Source organism: Rana temporaria, chromosome 11 (assembly GCF_905171775.1).
Source record: "Rana temporaria chromosome 11, aRanTem1.1, whole genome shotgun sequence".
NCBI classification, from domain to species: Eukaryota; Metazoa; Chordata; class Amphibia; order Anura; family Ranidae; genus Rana; species Rana temporaria.
This window is the reverse complement of record NC_053499.1, coordinates 42,811,477-42,835,712: the sequence shown is the minus strand read 5'-3', so window position 1 is coordinate 42,835,712 and position 24,236 is coordinate 42,811,477. Positions and strand designations below refer to the sequence as shown.

Here is a 24,236-nt window from a genome sequence, read left to right as displayed (position 1 = left end):
ATGCTATTTTTGAATAAAGAGTTAATCTAATTTAATCACTGGACACTCTTTGCGCTCTATTGTCCAATCATTTATTCATTTATTTATTTTCAAGGTCGTTGTCAGATTTTAATTTGTTGTGGACTATTATTAGTTTTTATTGCTAGCGCTGTTTGTCTAAGGATTAGTTTCCTGTGACACCACTCCTTTATACAATGCACGATTGCAACAGCTGCTGCATTAATACATTTTAGTTACATTGTTTAATTTCCAGCACAAGTGTTTTCACTATATTATACGTATCCATTATATAACTATAGATTGAATATGTTTTGGTAAATACCTGAAAGAAACTAAAATTGTACCTGAGTCGAGTTATATATGGACCTAACTATATATATATATATAAAGTCCAAGAGTTGCTGCACTTAAAAAGCGTTTTTTATTTTTCAATCATTTCAAGAAAAGTTACGTATCAAAAATTGTTCACCAGAAAATACATTTCAATCCCGCTGAACTCAATGTAAAACTTTAACCTGGGGATAAAATAATTAAGATAATAATAGGGTTCCAATGTCGCCACCCCACACAGGGAATATATCATCCACAAATCTATACCATCCCTGGTAGTGTTCAAGAAACATATTGCTGACATATACTGTATGAGGCCCCGTACACACGACCAGTTTCCTCGGCAGAATTCAGCTTCCGACCGAGTTTCTGGCTGAATTCTGCCGAGGAAACTGGTCGTGTGTACACTTTCGGCCGAGGAAGCCGACGAGGAGCTCGACGAGGAAATAGAGAACATGTTCTCTATTTCCTCGTTGTTCTATGGGAGCTCTCGTCCCGCCGAGCTCCTCGGCGGCTTTAGGGCTGAACTGGCAGAGGAACTCGATGTGTTTTTTTTCCCACAAATAGAGCTTTCTTTTGGTGGTATTTGATCACCTCTGCGTTTTTTATTTTTTGCGCTATAAACAAAAATCAATCAAATCAATATTTTTTACTTTTTGCTATAATAAATATCCCCATAAAATATATATAAAAAAAATTGTTTTCCTCAGTTTAGGCCGATACGTATTCTTCTACTTAGTTTTGGTCAAAAAAATTGCAATAAGCATTTATTGATTGGTTTGCGCAAAAATTATAGCGTTTACAAAATATGGAATAGTTTTATGTCATTTTTATTAATATTTTTTTTTTTACTAGTAATGGCGGTGATCAGCGTTTTTTTTTCGTGACTGCGACATTATGGCGGACTCATCGGACACTTTTGACACATTTTTGGGACCATTGTCATTTTCACAGCGAAAAAGTGCTATAAAAATGCACTGATTACTGTGAAAATTACAATGGCAGTGAAGGGGTTAACCACTAGGGGGCGCTAAGGGGTGTAAAGTGTGCCCTAAGGGAGTGATTCTTACTGTAGGGGGGCGTGTCTGTAGGTGTGACGTCACTGATCGTCGTTCCCTATAACAGGAAACAGACGATCAGTGACACTGCCACAGGAAGAATGGGGAAGGTGTGTTTACACTCACCTCTCCCTGCTCTTCAGCTCCTGTGACCTGATCGCGGGACACCGGCGGCAATCGGGTCCCCGTGGTCACGGAGCTTCAGACCCTGTCACGAGCATGCCGCCAGCGGCGCGAGCGCGGCCCACGGCTGGGCTCTTAAAGGCGATGTACAGGAACGTGCCTGTGCCCAGCCTTGCCCTTCTGCCAACGTATATCGGCGTTAGGCGGTCCCTAAGTGGTTAAAGATAAAGTAATTCTCATCAAGTACAATTTTCAGTAAATCCAACAAAAACTAAATTTGTTTATTTTCGCATAGACCCAATTGGACCAACAACCGCTGACATGCTTTGGTCCCTAATTCATGAGGGATCACTGTATAGAGACTAGAAACGTCCTATGTCACTAGAATGGAATCGGACGACAACTGAATATTTTGAATTTTATCAAGGAAATCTGTAGTATCTCTTATGTATGATTTCGTATTAAACAATAACTTTGTTAAAGGGGTTGTAAATAAAATAAAAAAAATTCATAATAAGCATCCTTAACCTGCAGACATTCCTCTTTTCACTTCTTCATTCGTTTTTTCTCAGAAGTTTCTCTATTTCTTCTCTGTTCTGTTCACTTCCTGCTTGTCTGATTGTAACTCACCACCGTGAAGGGAGGCTTTACTGCGGTGGTCAGTGACGTGCTCGCCCCCTCCTGTGAACTACATCTGTGCGGCAGGACTTGGAGTGTTAGAGACTTCAAGGAGGTGTTAATTACTGGGCGTGCTGCAATGCATACTGGGAAATGTAGTTCTTTCATGAACGAGTGCCGCAAACCAGGAAGTGAATGAGAGAACAGAAACTAGAATGCCGGAGGTGATATAGATGAAGGAATTTAATAGGTATTTACTCGTTTTTTAACAGATTCATTACACTATTCTATCTGTCTGCCTTGCAGACATTAATTTTAGGCAAACATTTTTTTTCTTTACAACTCCTTAAAGCACCTGTTCAAGTATTGTACTAATGGAGTTGTCGCAGATAACATCCCAGAGCCAATGGGACACCCAGGAGGATTAATGGGATCCTTGTGAATCTTTGGTAAAATATATATCACTGGTGTGATTGTATGTTCAGAAGTTAGAAATTCAACGTCTCATCATCAATAATCTTTTTTTTCAACGCTAATGTCAAAACACCTTTAATTCTTTTTTTGTACTCTAAATACTGGACTGATATATAGCAAGCTGTTTCAATACTGCGGATTCATACTTTGAGGTATCCATTATCACATGCCCGACACTTTGTAGAAAAAGGACATACAGTTTCACAATTGAAATAAATGGTATTAGAAGGCATTGAAAAAAATAGGAGAGGTGGTGATCGTGAACTTACCTTGAGGAGACGTGAGGTACATTGGATACATTTTCTTAATACTATTTCTCCAAATGGATTAAATACAGATTTAGATCTTTATTTATTTATTTATTTATTTATTTATTTATTTATTTATATGAATTTGTGGTATTTCTTTATTTATTTATTTGTATTTCTTAATTTTCATATTCAATTGTTTTGTTTTATTTATCACTTTTCATTTTTTCTTATATATACACTGTGTATGTTTTTCAGATTGACAAGAGGATGAAGCTGACTGATGGTCTGATGTGCCTACACACCATCGGTTAAAAAAACGATCGTGTCAGGACGCGGTGACGTAAAACACAACGACATGCTGAAAGAAACGAAGTTCAATGCTTCCAAGCATGCGTCGACTTGATTCTGAGCCTGCGCGGGTTTTTAACCGATGCTTTTGCATACTAACGATCGGTTTTGACCTATCGTTAGGCGTCCATCTGTTAAATTTTAAAGCAAGTTCTCATTTTTTTGACCGAAGGATAAATGACCTTATGGGGCCTACACACGATCCGTTTGGACCGATGAAAACGGTTCTTAAGTCTGTTTTCATTGGTTTTGACCGATCGTGTGTACGCGGCCTAAGGGCCAGATTCTGGTACATCCGGCGTATCTCCACAGCGGCATAACGTATGTCATTTACGTAACACCGCCGCAAGTTTTTCATGCAAGTGCTTTATTCACAAAGCACTTGCGTGTAAAGTTGCGGCGGTGTAGTGTAAATCACCCGGCGTAAGCCCGCCTAATTTAAATTAGGCGGGTAGGGGGCGTGTAGAATTTAAATGAAGCGCGTTCCCGCGCCGAACGTACTGTGCATGCGCCGTCCGTAAATTATCCCAGGGTGCATTGCTCCAAATGACGTCGCAAGGACGTCATTGGTTTCGACGTGAACGTAAATGGCGTCCAGCCCCATTCACGGACGACTTACGCAAACAACGTAAATTTATAAATTTTGACGCGGGAACGACGGCCATACTTAACATTGGTTGCGCCTCATATAGCAGGGGCAACTTTACGACGGGACAAGCCTAACGTAAACGTCGTAACTTTACTGCGTCGGCCGCACGTACGTTCGGGAATTCGCGTACCTAGCTAATTAAATTAAATTTTTCAAAATTTGCATTCAAGATCCGACGGCGTAAGAGACTTACGCCTGTCGGATCTAATGGATATCTATGCGTAACTGATTCTAAGAATCAGTTGCATAGATACGACGGCCCAGATTAGGACTTACGACGGCCTACATTGCGCTGCGCCGTCGTAAGCCCTTTGAGAATCTGGGCCTAAGTGTTTAAAACCACATGACACATGATGAAATTGTTAGATGTGTTCTGACTGATCTGAGGAAGGGTGTGAGCGTGTAAGCCCTAAACGGAAATCCTTGTCTGAACAATTTTTGAACATTTTTGATATGCAACTTTTTTGAAATATTTGAAAACTAAAAAACAATTTTTAGGTGCAGCAACTCTTGGACTTTTTTCGTATATATAAGGTCGGTGGGAAGACCTGTTTGCTGGCACTAACTACAAACTGGGTGCGGTTGTCCTCCACCTTATATATGAAAAAAAAAAAAAAAAAAAAAAATATATATATATATATATATATATATATATGTATATATATATATATATATATATATATATATATATATATATATATATATATATATATACACACACACACACACACAGCACATGCACACACAAAAGAGATGCCAGCTTTTAAAGCAAAGAAATGCAGCAAAACATACATTAAAAATGCATCAAGCTCAAGCAGGTACATGAGTTATATAGTGCATTTGTCACATGTAGGGTAGCTGATTAAAATTAATAGACTGCTCTATGCATGTGGCATGACACAGTGCATCTATTTGCATATTAACAAAATGCTTTAATGGAGCCTTACAGAGCTCTCCTTTACCTTATGGCCACTCCTCCCTTCCCTTCAATTATCTTCTGTGTTGTTCTATCCCCCAACCCTCACAGGATTACTTCCCCATTTATTTTCTTCTATTTAAATCACAACAAGGGTGATGATTTAGACCAGTTTATTACTAGACCTGAGTATTGGATGAATTTGGTAATTACTGCCATCGCCTCCTCAAGCGTTGAGGTGGTGTCCTCCAGCAATAGCATGATATCGTCAGCATACAACATGAGTTTTTCATGGAGTGGCCCATACCTAAACCCACTTATCCTTGGGTTGGCCCGGATGAGTGCCGCCACTGTCTCTATGGCAAGATGAGATCCCTCTAGATCCAGCGATGTTGCACAAGTGTTTCGGCTGCCCAAAACTCCCCTCCTCATTGGCCGAGACAGCAGAGCAGCTCCATTAGCTCCCACTGCTGTCAATCAAAGTCAGTCAGCCCATGAGGAGAGAAAGGGGGTGGGGCCGGGGCAACGACTTCTTGTCTGAATGAACACAGGAAGCTGTGTCTTGGCTCGTGTGCCACCTATAGCAATCTGCTTGCTGTGGTGGGCACTCAACAGGAGTAAGTATAGCATGTTTGTTATTTTTTAATACAAATAACTTTATGATTGCTTTAAATTAATTGCACTCAGAGCTTTCCCTCAAGCTAATGGTTTGACAAAGGGGCGGAGCCCTGAACCGCATTACCACGCCCCCCACCAACGTGCTGCCGTCATCCTCGTGGATCAGTCGAGCCTGGCTGACCATACCGAGCGGGCTGACTGGATATGGACGCCGCTACACTGCAGGGTAGCCTGCATTCCAGCAACACTACAGCCTTCATTGAATCTACTGCAGACTGAAAGACACAGAACACATAAGCCGAAATACTGCCTGTCAGCTTGCACTCCAGCTTCCTCCAGCACACCATCCCAGCTGTCTTGACACAGCTGCCATTTTTCCTCCAACACGCTGCCACACATCAGCCCTGCTTATATCAGCCGCTTCATCTATCAGTTGTCGCCAGCCTAGATGTCAATGAAACTCCACAGGATTACACAGGATTACAAGCACTACAGCCATCCTCATCGAGTAAGTGCAAAAACATTTTTCTTTGTACTCTTCTCTTTAAATGACACTTATTTAAATAGTTTACATTAGAGGCGCCCTTTTCTTTGTGTATTTATTTCTAGAATTTGGAAACATTTGCACAGTGCAATTGCTGCCAAGAGCAAAGCTGAAATTTGCAAGCATTGTGAGAAGAAATATTCTTATGAAAATGCTACAAGACTGACAAAACACACCCTGGCTTGCCAGAGGTGCCCTAAAGACATTGAAATTACTTTATGGAATGAAATCATGAGGAGCATAATAAATGTGCAAGTAGATTTACCCTCCAGAGTTCTCATATCAGAAACACTTTTCTACTGCTTCTGGATCATCACAAAGTGTTTCTTCACCAGAAGCATCTTCAGGTAAGGAAGTGTTACAAACCACAACCTCCAAAAAATACATATTCATTTACATACATCCCTTAATTTACAGAAAAAAATGACACCTGAAAATCAGGAGAACATTCAAATTTCTGGAAATGTTACACCTCTACTTGGGACAACCAGATTTTTTATGTTTTTAGCCTTACGATAAACAATTCTACTTTGTCTGGAAGCTGTTGCCGTAGTTTGGGATCATTTAACAAAGTGACCCAGTATCTTCCAATTATTCTTTGGATGGCCAGATAATGATCATTGAGCTATGTTATAAACAATGGTCCCCCACATGTTTTTCCATGATCCTGCACTTGTGGTTCAAGTTGCCTCATCCAATGTAATGTTATAGAGCTGTTGATACTTGATGAACGCTTGATCAATAGATACTGAATCCTAGCCTTTGTTCAGAAACTTCTGTTTTAGGTGGTTGCTCTGAAAGTTATAGTCCTCTATGTACTACAGTTTCTCCTTAACTTACAAAACTATAAGGGATATTCCTCTTCTAGCAAGAATGATGGCAGCTAGCTTGATAGAGTTGCCTGATGTGGGTTTCAAAAAGGGCCCTAGAACTGATTGTACCCTGACAAGTACTTCAGTAAAACCAATTCCAAAAGGATTATTGTTTCCAGTACAAAACCCTCAGTGAGCTGATCGTTACCCTGCCAGATGATAATAAGTAGTGATGGGCTGAACACCCCTCGGCTCGGTTCGCACCAGAACTGCTAAATATGGAAAAAGTTCGGACCTCACAAATCTAATAAAGTCTATGGGACCCGAACGTAAAAAATCAAAAGTCCCCATTTGAAAGGCTTATATGCAAGTTATTGATCATAGAAAGGGTATGGGGGCCAGGGTACTAACATGTCACAGGTCCCAGAAGACTGTTGGACCATTCACAAAGAGCAGCGTGGTTCATGCATGCACTAGTAAAAACTAGCCCGTGTGAGGAAGACGTTGGATCCCTAGACAGGTAAGTGTCCTACTTTCTTAGGTTTCACATGTACCTTGGTTATGCTGACTTCTTTGGTTTAGCGCAACTACATTTTTTCTCAATTTTTGCACACTGGTTGTTTACAGATTAGTTGCTGCTTATTAATCCAGTTCTAGAATATTCAACTTAGCGCAGTTGCTCCTTTTCAATTTACAATTTGTTTTTTAACCCTTCAATTGCTGCTTTGTTTTTAGTCCCTGTCAGTTGGGAACTATGGACATTTTTGATTTCGGTGCAAGACGGGTCCTCAACACGGCGGGAGTTTTTGATTCCACCCCCATGTCTGCTGTGTCAGAAGTTAGCGGTTTGTTTATGAAATTGAAAAATCTCTTAACAACCGAGATCCAATCACAATGGGACATAGCCTTCTTGGAGACCTATATTAGGAACTCTATGGTCCCAAGGAGTCTACGTTGGGAGGTTAGTCCTCAGATGGGTAAATCTGATTTGAAGGTGGGGAGGAGTATAAAGAATGCTCAAGTAACCTACTCAAAACCCTTGAAAAGGAAGAAAAAGACCAAAAAATCAAAAAGAAAAAGAAATACAACCGAGACATGGAGGACTACCAAACCGGTTTGGTATTTATGTGGCAAAAAAAGCTAGCCAATGACAACAATACTGAGGACGGGATGGATACCACACCCCAGATACCTGGGGTTGGTGTCCCGCCAAGCTCCTCCCAACTCCCCCAAGCCTCGGTCCAGAGGGTTGGACAGGGACGTCTACCTGGGCAGAGTACACCACAACAATGGCCTAAGGTCAAACCCAGAAACCTCAAGAGGGATGTAGTTCAGAACAGCACCCCATCTAGAGGTTCCTTTAAGTCCAATAACATGAGACATGATCCTCAGTATTACCATTACAAAATTGATTCTTCACGCAACTGGGACCACGTCCCTTCGAGACCACCTTCTCAACATACCAGCCGTGGACAGGGAGATTCAGATTTCCAATATGGGAGAGAGGGGAGCTTTGAATATAACATTCCTACTCAGAATAGATATTTCCCTCTGGCTGACTCAGTAGGCCCATATGGATTTGGTCCGAGGGAAGGGACGTATAGCAACTGGGATAGGTCAGTCCCGCCACCTGGATTTGGCCAGTCAGAGGGTGGCTATGGCCACTTTAGGTCCGATTACCCACGAGGTCCCCCTCCCTTCCGGCCCAACCAAAATTGGGGTTTTCCCATGAACCAGCGAGGCCCAACAAGGCCTTTAGAACCAAGAGAGGGACCAGAGGGGGGAGGCGGGCCCAAACATCCAAAAAGAAAGCGAGTCTAGGTACGGGCATCTTTAATTTGAGCCAACAGGTACTATCAGATTCAGAAAAGAAATTACTTGATAAGGGTCTGAAGTTTGCTCCCCCGAGGAACCTGAGCAAATTTCAAACCTTTATGGACGTCCATAAATTCACAAGGAAGTTGAGCATCAAGCGATACTTTCTATCGAATCCCATCAAAGAGGGGCTCACTCCCCCTCCTGAGTATAAACATACTAACCTGGCCAATGCCTTCGCTCTTCAACCCGCCAGGGTCACTGCCAGCTAGCTTTAGAGTCTTTCGGGATGTAGTGCTTAAAGACCTAGAAAACATTAAAGTTTAAAAGGCCAGAATGCACAAGAGAGCTTGAGATTGGATTGGAATCACTCTGCTCCAATAAATCCCTCATTATAAGACCAGCGGATAAGGGGGGAGGAATTGTGGTCTTAGACCGATGCGATTACCTAAAGGAAATGCATTGTATTGTAGATGACCCAGACACCTATACCCCCCTAACTAGAGACCCAGTGTTAAAATATAAACGGGAACTGGAGGGCAATGTTGACCAAGGTTTCCAGATGGGGATTCTCAATGACAAAGAGAGACTATATTTGGTGCCGGTGGCCCCCCGCACCCCTGTTATATACTACCTCCCCAAAGTCCACAAAAGCCTAACTTGCCCCCGGGACGTCCCATCGTGAGTGGGATTGACTCAATCACTTCCCGGGTGGGCAAGTATATTGACTTTTTTCTACAACCCTTGGTTCAAAATATTCCCTCTTTCATTAGAGATACCAAACAAGTCATCAACCTATTGGCCAGTATGTCACCCAAGAATGGTATGTGGTTAGTCACGGCGGATGTGACTTCTTTATATACCATTATTCCTCACAATCTGGGTCTAGAGGCGGTCAAGTTGTATCTGACAAGGGGGTCTGGACTGGCCCCTCTGCAGATTGACTTTATTATGATTTTGCTGCAATACGCAGCCAGTCATAATTACTTTTGGTTTGACCATAGTTTTTTTCCGTCAGGACAGAGTGGTTGCCATGGGGGCTAAATATGCCCCCAGCCTGGCAAATCTCTTCATGGCCAAGTGGGAGGAGGACGTCGTCGATGCTTGCCGGAGGCCTGAAGTGGCACTCTGGATGAGGTATATCGACGACGTCCTCCTCCTATGGGATGGCAGTGAGGACGATTTACATGAATATATGTCATTTCTTAATGACAATACCAGGGGCATCAAATTTACGTTTGAAGCCAGCCAAGAGATGGTCAATTTTTGGACCTTAACATCAAAGCTGAGAACAATAGGTTTGTTACTACGACCTTTTTTAAGCAAACGGACAGGAACTCTTTTATTCCTCTCAACAGTTGCCATTACGCTCCTTGGCTGAAGGCCGTCCCACAAGGACAATTTGCCCGGATCAGACGGAACTGTACAGAGGTGGAGGCTTTTGATAGCCAGGCAGCTGTTTTGTCCAATAGATTTGTGGAAAAGGGTTAAGACCCGACCACCTTACGTGGTCTGGTGCAAACCACTTGGGAACTAGACAGGAGTTCCCTATTAAAGGACCGAAGTAAGGAGGGATGGGGTGCTTTCTCACTTCCATTTATCACAACGTTTTCAGCTCAACATTAAAGCATTAAACGTTTGATAAGGAAACATTGGCACATTTTGCAGAGTGACCAGTTAATGGCACCAATCTTACCAGACAGGCCATCAATTGTGTTTAGAGGAGCATCTTCATTGGCAAGTAGCATCGCACCTAGTGTCCAGTACCCTCCAAGGGAAAACAGGACCTTTTTGCAGGGCCTCACTGGCTATTACAGATGCAAAAGATGCCAGGTGTGTTCCTTAAACAGATGCAAGGATCGTAAGATAGTTAATTTTGCTTCCACCAGTACTGGTAAGGCACATGAAGTAGAGCCCTTAATCACATGCTCTTCCAAGGGGGTTGTGTATCTGATACAATGTCCTTGTGGACTTCAATATGTGGGGAGGACTAAAAGGGAACTGAGGATCAGATTAAATGAACACATAGCTAATATTAGGAAGGGTTTCCCTAATCATTCAGTTTCCAGACACTATGACCTTGTCCACGGGAGGAATCCCTCCGGTACATTGTTTATAGGCATAGACAAGTATAAACCACATTGGAGGGGTAGCTCCCTAGTGAGGTATCGGTTAAGCACTTACCTTCCCCACAGACTCAATGTAGATACTGATATAAATGCCTTTATAAACAATTCTTAGGTTCATGATGGAGGAGAATTTTTCTTTCTTTTTCTCATCTATCATGGTTTTTATTATTAGATGTTTTTTCATGTTTAAATTCATTGTACACACATTCGTCCCTTTAGCTCAGCGATGAATGGGGTAATGTGAATGAGCTGGAGACTTGCGTTTTACCCCCTTCTCGAATCAATTGACTTCGGGGCAGCGCGGTTATACTAGCATCACAGTACATTGGGTGGGACCCTTGATACATCCCGGGTTTTCACGCTTGACATCCGTACAGTTATGTCGAGCCTCAGGGAATATACTTCCACCAATGCACAGTACCTATGCAGAGCTGCCCATGCTGGTCCATGCAATCAGGATCATGCAGGCTATTATAAGCACCTCCTGTATGGCTTAATATGTGCTGCGGTCTTTCGTGGTGTTATGGTGATCAATCTTCTTAATTATGTTTTATTATTCTGTTATTTGTTTTGTTCCGTTTGTGTCCCAAGAACGCATTAATTTGTATTCCATATTGGAGACACGAAGCCTGTATGACCACTTCCGGAGGTTGGGCGCTTGCACTTTGTGCCAATTGGTTCTCCTGTCCATGGGGTGGTTCCAGCTCTAAAGGAGCGAGGATAGGATGTTTTCCACGCAATTAGTTTGCATAGGAGGCTTGGTTGCCTTGTTTGGTCGGTGCGCATGCGCTCCACACCCGGACAGAGGCTTGGCTCAATTGTATTGTTTGGTTTTCTATATGAGGGGATGACGCAGCACGCCGCCCGTGCCCCGAGACGAAGTGACCTATCACGAAACGTGTTGGGCGGAGCAAGTGGCGTGCTGACGTCATCACCCTCATTTGCATGCTCTCTATACGGACGGGTTTGCCTGTTTAGCGTCCGGCCGGCGCTACAGGCTCAAGGCTTGTTTGTTCTACAATAATGTGAGTTTTATACCTTTTATCCTACAATTAAATCCCCCTGATTTTATGCTATGTGAGGCTTCTCTTCTTTACATGATCCAATTGCCATGAGAGTTTTTTCTTGGAGTCCTTCTGATAATTTGCCAAACTGGGGACACAGTATATATCATTCTGCTGGACTGTTTTATATGCGGTTTCTGGTCCATCAGGACCTAAGTATCTGGTAAGCAGATTACTTTACCAATGGTGGCAGATTCACTTTGGGCTATGCACGGAATCACGATATTGTAGCAGTTTGGAGCCTGCACGGGTGTTTTTCAATAAGACACACTACCTTATGGACTTTTTTTCCCTTCATTTATTTTGGACTTTTTTTACTGTCTATGGACTTTCAATAGACCTACTGTTAATTCCAACTTTCTTATATGGTTATTGCACTTATATTGCTTATGGTACACATTTGATTGGCTGTATGCACATGCTAATGTGGTTCAGTATTAATTAATTTGAGTCTACTAACCTTGTTAAGGTTTCACCCATCATCAGGTATATGTAGTATTACTTTCTTAGGTTTCACATGTACCTTGGTTATGCTCCCTCAGGGATAGCATTCATGCTCACCACATGACAAGAGGACATTGCAGTCGTGGTGGGAACAATCATCAATTCCAGACTGAACTACGCAAATGCCCTCTATCTAGGACTCCCCAAATACCAAATAACTTGTTTACAAGTCGTTCAAAATATGGCCGCTCGATTAGTGACTGGCAAAAAAACCATGGGAATCAATCTCACCTTCGCTGAGAGCCCTTCATTGGTTGCCAGTAAAAGACAGAATCGTTTTCAAGGCGCTCTGCCTAACGCATAAGTGTATTCACGGAAATGCCCCCCAATATCTATGCGAAAAAATAAAAGCCCATAACCCAAATCGCATTCTGCGATCCACAAATCGAAACCTACTCCAAATACCCAAAGCCAAATACGAGTCCAAAGTAGATCGAAGATTTGCAGTCCAGGGACCTCGGCTGTGGAATGCACTACCAACCACCATCCGATTAGAGTCAGACCACTTGGCCTTCAGGAGAAAGATTAAAACCCATCTCTTCTGAGGTCAAGGGGTTTTCCTTACCCATGGAATGGAAACAGCGCCCAGAGGCGATTCAGTTCGCATGTGTTGCGCTTTACAAGTTTTTCACTCACTTACTCATGACTTCTTTGGTTTAGCGCAACTACATTTTTTCTCAATTTTTGCACACTGGTGGTTTACAGATTAGTTGCTGCTTATTAATCCAGTTCTAGAATATTCAACTTAGCGCAGTTGTTCCTTTTCTATTTACAAATGCACTAGCTTAACCGCTTAAGGACCGCCTCCTGCACATTTACGTTGGCAGAATGGCACGGCTGGGCACAAGCACGTACAGGTAGGTCCTCTTTAAGTGCCCAGCTGTGGGTTGCGCGACCCGGTCCGAAGCTCCGTGACCATGACCGCGGGACCAGTGGACCCGATCGGCGCTGGAGTCCCGCGATCGGTCCCCAGAGCTGAAGAACGGGGAGAACTGTGTGTAAACACAGCTTCCCCGTTCTTCACTGTGGCGCCGTCATCGTTCGTGTGTTCCCTTTTATAGGGAAACACAATCGATGACGTCACACCTACAGCCACACCCCCCTACAGTTAGAAACACAAATGACGTCACACTTAACCCCTTCAGCGCCCCCTTGTGGTTACCTCCCAAACTGCAATTGTCATTTTCACAGTAAACAATGCATTTTTTATGCATTTTTTGCTGTGAAAATGACAATGGTCCCAAAAACGTGTCAAAATTGTTCGAAGTGTCCGCCATAATGCCGCAGTCACGAAAAAAAAACGCTGATCGCCGCCATTAGTAGTAGAATTATTTTTTTATAAAAATGCAATAAAACTATCCCCTATTTTGTAAACGCTATAAATTTTGCGCAAACCAATCGATAAATGCTTATTGCGATTTTTTTACCAAAAATAGGTAAAATAATACGTATCGGCCTAAACTGAGGAAAAAAATGTTTTTTATATATTTTTGGGGGATATTTATTGTAGCAAAAGGTAAAAAATATTGAATTTTGTTCAAAATTGTTGCTTTATTTTTGTTTATAGCGCAAAAAATAAAAACCGCAGAGGTGATCAAATACCACCAAAAGAAAGCTCTATTTGTGGGGAAAAAAAGGACGCCAATTTTGTTTGAGAGCCACGTCGCACGACCGCGCAATTGTCAGTTAAAGCGACACAGTGCCGAATCGCAAAAACTGGCCAGGTCCTTTAGCTGCCTAAAGGTCCGGGTCTTAAGTGGTTAAAGGAACTTATTTAGAAAATAAAAGACAAACCCTTACAACCCCTTTAAGTTGTTTTATAGTAGCCAGAGCTGAAATGTCTTGTTATTGTCTGTGTTTGTCTTTCCCATATATGTAGTTCCTATATTGTGTAATATTTTTTGGATTGTAGATTTAATACTCTCAGCGTTTATGGTCATTCCAGCCAGCACTGAAATTAATCATCTATGCCTAACACAATCTTCCTCAGATTAAAAATGTTGAAATATCTTTATAGCTAAAAATGACAAAACAACCCACAGATGTTAAATTTGCTTCAGGCTGGGTTCACATTACGCAAACTGGGTTTAACCACATCCAATTCGCATGACTGGAGAGTGTGAACGGCTCTCAATGGAGCCGTTCACACACCCCCCGGGGCGGCCATGGTCCGCATTTTGAAAGGGTCCTGTGCATTTTTGGTTCTGAATCTGGTGGGAATTCAGACAGAAATTTGCACTTGATTCGCACCTGAATCGGTGAACAGGGACACACTGGACCACCTGCTGTGAGCTGCAGCCACAGCAAGTGTGAGCCCAGCCCTAGTATTATAGAGTAATTGGAGAAGGAAGTAACAACAATTATGTCTTAATACAAAATATTGCGTTTTTGGATTATTATTAAGGCTTCTACAACTCAATTTTCTTTACTGACCACTACAGCACCTTTTTCAGCACTTGCTTACTATGGCGGTCAGAGGGCTTGGAATATTAATTTTCCAGTAAACTGTTCTGTCTTCCAAATCACCCGATCTTTTGCAACATCTAAGGCCTTGTACACACGACCGGATCTGTCCGATGAAAACGGTCCGCGGATCGTTTTCATCGGACATGTCCGCTGGGATCATTTGGTCTGATGGCTGTACACACCATCAGACCAAATACCCCACGGACAGGATACGCGGTGACGTGGCCGCGACGATGACGTGGCGATGTGCGCGACCCTGGAAGGTCAATGCTTCCACGCATGCGTCGAATCACTTTGACGCATGCGAGGGCTTTCGGCCGAGCAGACATTTCCGGTGAGTCATACAGACGACCGAACATGTCTGAGCGGACAGGCTTCCAGCGGACATGTTTCTTAGCATGCTAAGAAACAATTGTCTGCTGGAAACCTGTCCGCTCGGCCGGGAATCCGGTCCGGTCGGCCGTACAGACGACCGAACATGTCCGCCTACCAGTTTCAGCAAACATGTTCGGTCATGTGTACGAGGCCTAAGATGTAAGGGCTTAAAGGGGTTGTAAAGGAAAAAAAAATTTCCCTAAATAGCTTACTTTACCTTAGTGCAGTCCTCCTTCACTTACCTCATCCTTCCATTTTGCTTTTAAATGTCCTTATTTCTTCTGAGAAATCCTCACTTCCTGTTCTTCTGTCTGTAACTCACCACCGTAATGCGAGGTGGTGAGTTACAATCCTATTTGATTGACAGCCTTCCGACCGTCGCATACAGCGCGTCATGAGTTGCCGAAAGAAGCCGAACGTCGGTGCGGCTCTATACGGCGCCTGCGCACCGACGTTCGGCTACTTTCGGCAACTCGTGACGCGCTGTATGCGACGGTCGGAAGGCTGTCAATCAAATAGGAACGCCCAGTCCCGCAGACCATACCCGGAAGCCGCGGAGAACATCTATCTCTAAAGCGGTAAGTACTGCATTGATTTAAAAAAAAACACCCGATTGTGCTTCCCGTAATTAGCCTCAATCTAATGTTAAAAATGTGTTTCTCGGGTGAACCCCCGATTTAAGACCCTTCTACTGTTCGTGAAATCTGAACGGGGTCGTGGTTGTGTTCCTGCACCTATTTTCTGAGAAAAAAAGCTCTGGTACTGACTATGCTGGCAGCTCTTCTACTTTCCCTAGGTTTAAACATTCTTTATGTTACGATTAACAACAGTAGGGAGGTCACCAAGGGGGCCGGCGGCCCACATCAGTATTTTGCAGAGGGGCCCCATGCTCTGTAGTTACGCTGCTGGTTCGTTTCATCATAATACACACAGTATTCTTTTCCAAAGTGAAAGGCTGTTGAACTTTTTTATTCCGTCTTCCTGCCAAATGCAAAGAGGAATGTAACTTCCCTCCCATAACATTCCATATTGTTGTCTTTCCTGCTCTGCGGATGTGCTTCTTGGAAAAAAACTCCAAAAAATCTTTTTCTAGCATCTACTCTGCTGAGCTGAAATGATGGAGACCAGAGATTATGTATGTGAACTTTATCCTCCACCAAGTTACAGTGAGAGTTGCAACGAGCAAGAGTTGCGGAACATCCCGAGCCAGCAAAGCCAAATCACTGTTGTGACAATAGTGCCAGAGATCCCCCCAGTACGCGACCATCTCATCTGGTCACTGTTTAATACCATGTACATGAACATCCTCTGTCTTGGGTTGATTGCTCTTGTATTTTCCGTCAAGGTAAGATTAAGATCGTATTAAAATTTAGCAACTCAATGAATCTTTCTACCGTTAGCAGATCTGAATTACTATATAACTATTTTACAAAGCAACCTCTTAAAAAAACTAACTTTTGTTTATGTGTATAACTTTTTTACTGCCATTTTCTGCCGTGCAGTACAGAAGGGCAAGTACTGAATGTATTCTATTGGAAACAGATTTAATTTCAACATGAGTACGAAACATAAGGCTGACATTTGTGTTAATTTTTCCCAGCTGTGGTTAACGGTAATTTCCGAGAAGGGGATGGTCTGTGCTGCTTGTAGTAGAGGAGGGGGTAGCTGTTTGGTATCAGCAGATTTACACAAGGGAACAGAGAGGGCGGAACAAGTTGACATTGGAGGCCCTGAAATGAAACTCTAGTCAAAATACACTGTAAAAAAAGTTTCTTGTGCTAGAAAAGGATTGTGATAATCCCCACCATGAAATAGCCTCCTGATGAACTTAAAGTGTACATCTGGACAAAATAAAAATAAAAAAACACTACATATGCATTACATCTCTTAAATACACTTCCCGAATACTGGTTGATCTGCTAGGAATCCAGTTGATCTGCTAGGAATTTCCATCTGACAAATCCATGGAATGTTGTGCGAAGGGCGTTGGCCGTGAACCTGTTCTGCATACAGACGACAGAACTTTTTAAGCCAACATACACAAAACTATGTGTTTTTTTTCTGCTCTTTGGCGCCACCCTTTGGGCAACTTCTGCCAATGTTGTCTTATGGTTAGCATTGGTTCGGAGCATGCATGTTTTGTACTTTGGATTTTAGTCCAACAGACTTGTCTACACACGATCGGATAATCCGATGGCACACATATGTTGTCGGAAAATTTGAGCGCATGTTATCCCACAGAAATTCCAACAACAATTGCCCGATGGAGCATACAAACGGTCGGATTATCCAACAAAAACCCTGCCATCACACAATTGTTGTCGGAATATCCGATCGTGTGTACGGGCCTTTACTTTCTTTTGTGTTCTGACAACACCCCGGTTATCCTAAGTCTTGAAATCCCTCTTCCAGAAAATGACACAATACACTCAGACAACACTCTCACAGTTACACACAGGGCTGCGGATTTTTTCAAACATAATTCCCTCATTTCTTACGAATCCTTTATAACCTCTAATCCTAATAGCAATATAACAGATCTCAGTTTTAACAAAATCACTGGATTTCTCAAAAAATGTAACCCCGTGAATGGGTGGTATAGGCCCAAGACGCGGTTTGAATCTGTTTGTCTCAGAGATTCCCCTCAGAAACACCTTATCTCTCTTATGTACACTCTTCTCAACTCAAACCTTGACCTTCAAATGGATAGTTCTAACCTCAAATGGGAAAAGGAACTTCAAATTTCTGTAACATCTGATCAATGGACGACCGTATTCAGACGTATACATAAGGGCACGTTAAATATATTAACTCAAGAAAACGGATACAAGATTTACTCAAGATGGTACAGAACCCCTTCAATTATTCATAAAATCCATTATGTTGGAGATGCAACTGTGAACCAGGTACTCTAATGCATATTTGGTGGGAATGCTCCGCTATATCTAAATTCTGGAAGAAAGTTCATAACTTAATTACACAAATTACTACTTTTACACCCGACTTCACTCCCGAACAATACTTATTACACCTCTCTAGCCTCTCCCATTCAACTTATAATAACACCATAATTTTACACTTAATTAACGCAGCAAGATTATGTATCCCCATCAAATGGAAACAAACTCTCCCACCTACTATTCCGGAATGGCTCCGCAGAGTTAATCACATTGCCAGCATGGAAGAATTAATACATCAATCAAGAGACTCATCCAGGGTCTACCTTGATAAGTGGTCATGTTGGTCGCATTTTACAAAATCAGCAGAGTACCTTATGTTAATGGAACCCTAACAGACTTTTTTGAATTCGATACTTTTGTTCTATTGAAGTATAATATATGTTTAGAACCTTTTACTTCACATACCTAGGCCAGGGTTGAAACGCCAGTTAATGCATGTTTCAATCAATTGCTCACCCTTTCCTAACCTATTCTTACCCTCTCCCCTCCATAATACTGTGTTTCCCCGAAAATAAGACCGGGTCTTATATTAATTTTGGCTACAAAATTCACACTAGGGCTTATTTTCAGGGGATGTCTTATTTATTTACGGTATGTACAATGATCTACATTTATTCAAATACAGTCATGTCATCATGATGATCTTAGAGTGGTTGTAACCCCAAAAAGAAAAAAAATATATCCTGATCCTTTAAAGCATGATAGCCAGCACAGTGACCCGCCGTAGCTCTTCTTCTCCACTCTGAGCACTGCAGAGGAAGGGACCGCTGACGTTGGAGAGGAGAAGATCTCCAGCCAGTCACGTGAGTGCCCAGCGGCACTGTAAGTAAGGTATTTTTCAAAACAAAGTTACAAAAAGGAGACACACTGCACATTATATAATCTTTTTACAAAACGGATTACATGTTTTTACGACGACTTTAACTAGGGTTTATTTTCGGGGTAGGGCTTATATTGCAGCCATCCCCAAAAATAACGCTAGGTCTTATTTTCGGGGTAGGGCTTATTTTCGGGTAAACAGGGTACTTGTCTTTTGTTAAGAACAACAACACATGATATTGATTTTTTTTTTATGCATGATAATTTTAATTTTAAACGCTCAGCTTTAATAGCGTTTACTCACCGCATGTATTGCATGTATTGATTTCATGAGAATGTCTGTAAAATTACAACTTGAAATTCTAATAAACATATTTTAAAAAAAAAAAGAAAAGAAGATGGAAGTTATCTTCTCAACCAATCTCAGAAAATCTCTTAAATCTTGGAAAAATGTCATATGCAAGATGCAAAGGAAGTGAAAACTCATATGGAACCAGGCTATCAAAAGAAGAATGAAGCAGAAAACTCGCCACCCAACAATGATATGTATCACAGAGCAATCGGTAAGCTGCTATATGTTGCCACTGTGACAAGACCAGACATAGCCGCAGCATAGGGCATACCATGCAGGAAAGTCTCAGCTTCCTGTCAGCATGACTGGAACTCAGTAAAAAGAGTGATGCAATACCTCAAAGGAACAATTCAGATGAAGTTTCGGTTACCAGCAACATCCACTCCAAAACTGGATATGTGGGTGCTGATTGGGCCAGGGACAGCACAGGCCGCAATTCCACAAGTGAATTCATCTTCCAGTATGGGGAAGGGACCATAAGTTAGTCTAGTCGAGAGCAAGCAACTGTTGCTCTGAAGCAGAGTACAGCAAACACATGTCAAGAAGCGATTTGGATTTGTCAACTTTTGTGGACATAGACATTGGGATAGACATGTCAAAACCAATTCCCATTTTTGAAGACAACCAGACTTGTATAAAGCTAACGCAATCAGAACGGGTCAATCCTAGGACCAAACACATCAATGTCAAGTATCACCTACTGAGGGACAATGAAGAGCAAAATGTTATTGACATTCAATACTGCCCATCAGAGGAGATGACTGCCGATGCACTCATCAAGCATTTGTTGAAGGAATGTCATAGTTATATCCAGAAGAAACTGAATGAAATTTGACAAAGCACATGCTGTTGAAAAAGGGTGTTAGAAGAACAGCAAGTAGCTTTCGTTACTGTGAACTATATACATTATACCTATCTAGCCAGCAGGTGGCACTGCAGTGATAAAGTGTGTATTCTATGGTAATGTAATCAGAGGAAGTACATTTCTTATTGAATTATATGCACTTGTTTGTTGTTCAGTTCCTGTTCTCATGCTGTAAAGACATGCATTGCAATCATCCATAAAAGCAAAGCTATTGCTGCAAACAGCAAGCTTCCAGTACATTTTTTCAATATTTTGACAACAAAAATAAGGTTATAATGCACCTAAATGGCCAATAATTTGGTCCTGCTGTGTTTTTTACAGCAAATAGCAATGTTCACTAAAAAAGTCAGAGTAAAAGAATGCCAATCATTGGTGTCAGTAGCAGTATATTAACCTCCAGCATTGGTATCAGTGAGGGCAATAATAACCCAGAGCATTGGTGACAGTGAATGCAATTATAATCCGCTATCATTGATTTCACAGGGCACAATAATACACCCAGCACTGATGTCATGGTTATGGAAAGTTAGCCCCCTCATCTCTTACCTGATCCCATGCTGCTCTCTTTCTCACCAGGGCAAGACTTTTTTTGTGCTGTGGACAGAGATAATACCCACAGTACAGTCTTTTACTGCCAGGTGCTGGGACACAGATAGGGTGACCACATTTTCAAACTACCATTCAGGGACACCCCCCCTTCCCAAAAATCAGCTCATGCTGTAACGAATCACAGCACAGTGATTGGACACAAGAGGCGGGATTTATGATTTCTCCAATCACAAGCAGGGGTCGGGGATTGTGCTCCTCCAGGCATTCCCGGCCAGGACAAATACTGTCAGTGAGTAAAGCAGTGATGTGGCGGCCTTTTTTGGGGGCATCAGATTGGCCCCAGAGGTTGCTGTGTCAATTTCATTCCGGGACACTGTATTGTCCTGGAATGAAGGTGCCCGGGACAGACCTGCAAAATCCGGGACTGTCCCGGGCAATCCGGGACACGTGGTCACCCTAGACACAGAGAGTGTTCCAGCGCCCAGTGGCCAGCACCCTGCTGCCTCTCTACTGCCTAAATTGTGCCCAGCAGTTTATTGGCTGCCATGTTGGGTACCAGGGGACAATAGAGAAAGATTAACTGCTTCAGGAAAAAGTTAACCGATGCTAATCTTAAACAACTGTATTGAGGCATATTGGACCTTTCCAATACAACCAATCTGGGATACAGTGTATCAAACTTCCTCAAAAAACAAATCCAACTAGATGTACAGCATAGGTGTGCGCACAGGGTGCGCCGGATGTGCCCAGGCACACCCTAATCATGCCATGTGCATTAGTATTATCAGTCTGTGTAGCAGCAGGAATATGGAAAAGATCTCCCTCTTACCGACTCTGTCATAAGAGAAGTGTTTATGCTCTTCTCTTTCACTGTGCCGGCAGGGAAATCAGTGTTCTGGGGTCATATATATATATATATATAGACACACACACATGCATGTGTGTTTGAGCTTTAGGGTGCACACCCTAATGCAATAAACTGCGCACACCGATGATGTACAGTAAGGCCTTATTTACACATGTGGCCAATCTCAGCTCAACCGCCTATTTTTACCACCCCCCAACTGTCAACCAAAAACTTAACACGACCACCGACAATGTTAGTATACACTGCTGTGGTCTTAGTGTGGCACAGCTAAAATGTATACCGTGAATCATGTTTGGTGGACATTAATGCCTCCATACACAATTCAGTGTGGGGCCCACACCACAACCACCCTACAACAAAGTGTAATGCATGTGGCTTTCAAGCATTAAAATAGGTGTCGGGGTGGCATATTGCTTCCAAGCTGAACTTCAAATGCCTCTGAACAGCAATTAATCGCACATCTCTTTTAAGAGGGGCAGCAATGGCGACCACATGGGTAAACAGCCTTAAAGCTGGCCATGCATAGATCAAAATTCAGCTGGTTTCGCAGGGACCGGACAAATTTCAATCCATGTATGGGCAGGCTGGTTGTACACAAGGCGACCTGCTGTCAGAACACAATAGCACAGTGATTCCCCCATCCACATCGAGTGTGCGGATGGGGAATCAGGTCTTTTCTTTCTTTTTTTTTCAGCCAGAGTAACACAATCCAAGGGAGCTAGAGTATAGGCTACATACAGCAGACATACTTTCAATGCATCTAGAAGCCTTCTTGCGTAGATAATTCTAATTTCTGATTTTTTCATAATATTTCAGTGATTTTTCCATGGTTTATTGGCGCCCTGAAAACCCTCATTTCCTGTTTACATTATAAGACAAGAATGTCCACACTAGAGTCCCCTCCCTTCTCTGCTCACTTGCCGTATCTGCCAAATTCCTCATTGCCGGGAAATCCGACCCGATGGAGATGGGGGAGGGAATTCATGGCTGTGAGGGAAGGCAAGGGGAACGCAGGGTGATTTCATTCTGTGCTATCACAAAACAGGTCTCTAATATAAAAGATAGATAGACAGACAAAACAATATTATAGGTCATTGTTTACTTTAAAACCTAATTGTCCCTTAAGTTTAAGGCATTCTGTCAATGGAAAATTTGTCATTCCCTCATAATTTTTCTGTCTTGCAGTCTCGGGATATGAAACAGCTGGGAGACAGAAGCGGAGCCCAAAGCTATGGATCTACAGCCCGTTCTATGAATATTGCTGCAACCACGCTCTCCATCCTCTTTTGTGTTATCACCATTATAGTAGTCATGCTCGTTATTTAGAAATTCATGGCAGTTGAAATAATCTAGGAAAGAATAAAGCAAGGATTTAGAAAATAAACTTTTTGCAGCTGCAGACAACAACTCTCAAACATGTATGCTGTCCTTTCTCTATGGTACCTTAAAGAAATAACAAACTGCCAAAGGTACAAAATGCAGATGCCCAAAGGTTCTTGTCCATACCTACAGCAGCTTTCATTGTCCTCTTTTCATGTAGTTCTGATTGCACCACGCTCATTCCCTCTTGCTCCATGTCTTCCTATTGGCAGGGCTGTCTTAATGAGAGGGCACACCTGGGCACTGCCTTTCACCAAAGCAGCTGATCCTTGAGCCCGGGCTGCCCCGAAATTGGGGCAGCCCGGGCTGCCCTTCTACATCCCAGATATCCCCCCAGCTCTCTGACCCCTCTACACCCTAGATATCCCCTACATCCTACCTACTTGATTTTGGTTTACCTACACTGTCTCCATTGTAGGGGCCCCAGAGCATTACTTTGCCCAGGGGCCCATGATGCTATGAAGACAGCCCTGCCTATTGGCCCATAGCTATAGGCTTTAATGGACAATAGGAGTGTGTAATAAGAGTCAGGCAAGCTCTGGCACTACTGGGAAGTAATAAAGCCAAGCTCTTTTAGGCCTGGCTCACACCTATTGCCGCGTACTCACGATCGGAAATTCCGACAAGAAAAACGTTGATTTTTCTGACGGAATGTTGGCTCAAACTTGTGTTGCATACACACGGTCACACAAATCTTGTCGGAAATTCCGACCGTCAAGAACACGGTCACGTACAAGACGTACCCGAGATCAATGAAGTTCAATAGGCAGTTTGGGTCTTCTGCTTGATTCTGAGCATGCGTGTGAGCATGCGTGTTTTCTTGCACAAGCGTATTTTCCGATAGAACCTGCTCTCAATCTTTTGTTGGCGGAAATTCCGACAGCAAAACTCCGATGGAGCATACACGCGGACGGAATTTCCGACCAAAAGCTCACATCGGACTTTTCTTGTCAGAATTTCCGATCGTGTGTACGCGGCATTAGTGTTTTTTTCTGCATTTTCGTTTTTTCAGAAACGCAATACAGTCCATTTAACATGGTTTCCTATGGGTCACGTTCACATATGTGTGTTTTCCACTGGTGCATGTTTTGGAAATGCCCAGGTACTTTTTTTCCCCACAGTAGGTTGCATTTCTGGTTCCATAGACTTTAAAAAGTCTTTAAAAAAACAGCAAAAATGCATCAGAAACACATAAAAAATGCAAGCTGTGTTTTTGCTGCTTTTGCTGCAAGACATCAGACACCTCCCAAAAACTCAAAATGCATCAAAACTTCTCAAAAACACATTAGCTGTAACCTGCATATGTGTGAGCCAGGCCTTAGAACTATCTTGCATTTGGGCCCCCTCTC

General features: G+C 42.5%; 1 protein-coding gene across 1 annotated transcript; it reads left to right on the top strand.

Annotated features, from left to right (window-relative positions):
- The first annotated feature begins 15,953 nt into the window (after window positions 1-15,953).
- LOC120917272 (dispanin subfamily A member 2b-like) lies at window positions 15,954-22,922 on the top strand. The gene is made up of 2 exons (XM_040328441.1): window positions 15,954-16,439; window positions 22,693-22,922. The coding sequence occupies exons 1-2, from the start codon at window positions 16,209-16,211 to the stop codon at window positions 22,831-22,833; spliced, it is 372 nt and encodes a 123-aa protein (XP_040184375.1). The 5' UTR covers window positions 15,954-16,208; the 3' UTR covers window positions 22,834-22,922.
- The last annotated feature ends 1,314 nt before the right edge of the window (window positions 22,923-24,236 follow it).

Excerpts from the sequence above, each read along its gene's own strand:
- LOC120917272 (XM_040328441.1), top strand. The coding sequence starts at position 16,209 with ATGATGGAGACCAGAGATTATGTATGTGAACTTTATCCTCCACCAAGT. Across the intron at positions 16,440-22,692 it reads CTCTTGTATTTTCCGTCAAG|TCTCGGGATATGAAACAGCT; the intron begins GTAAGATTAAGA and ends TCTGTCTTGCAG.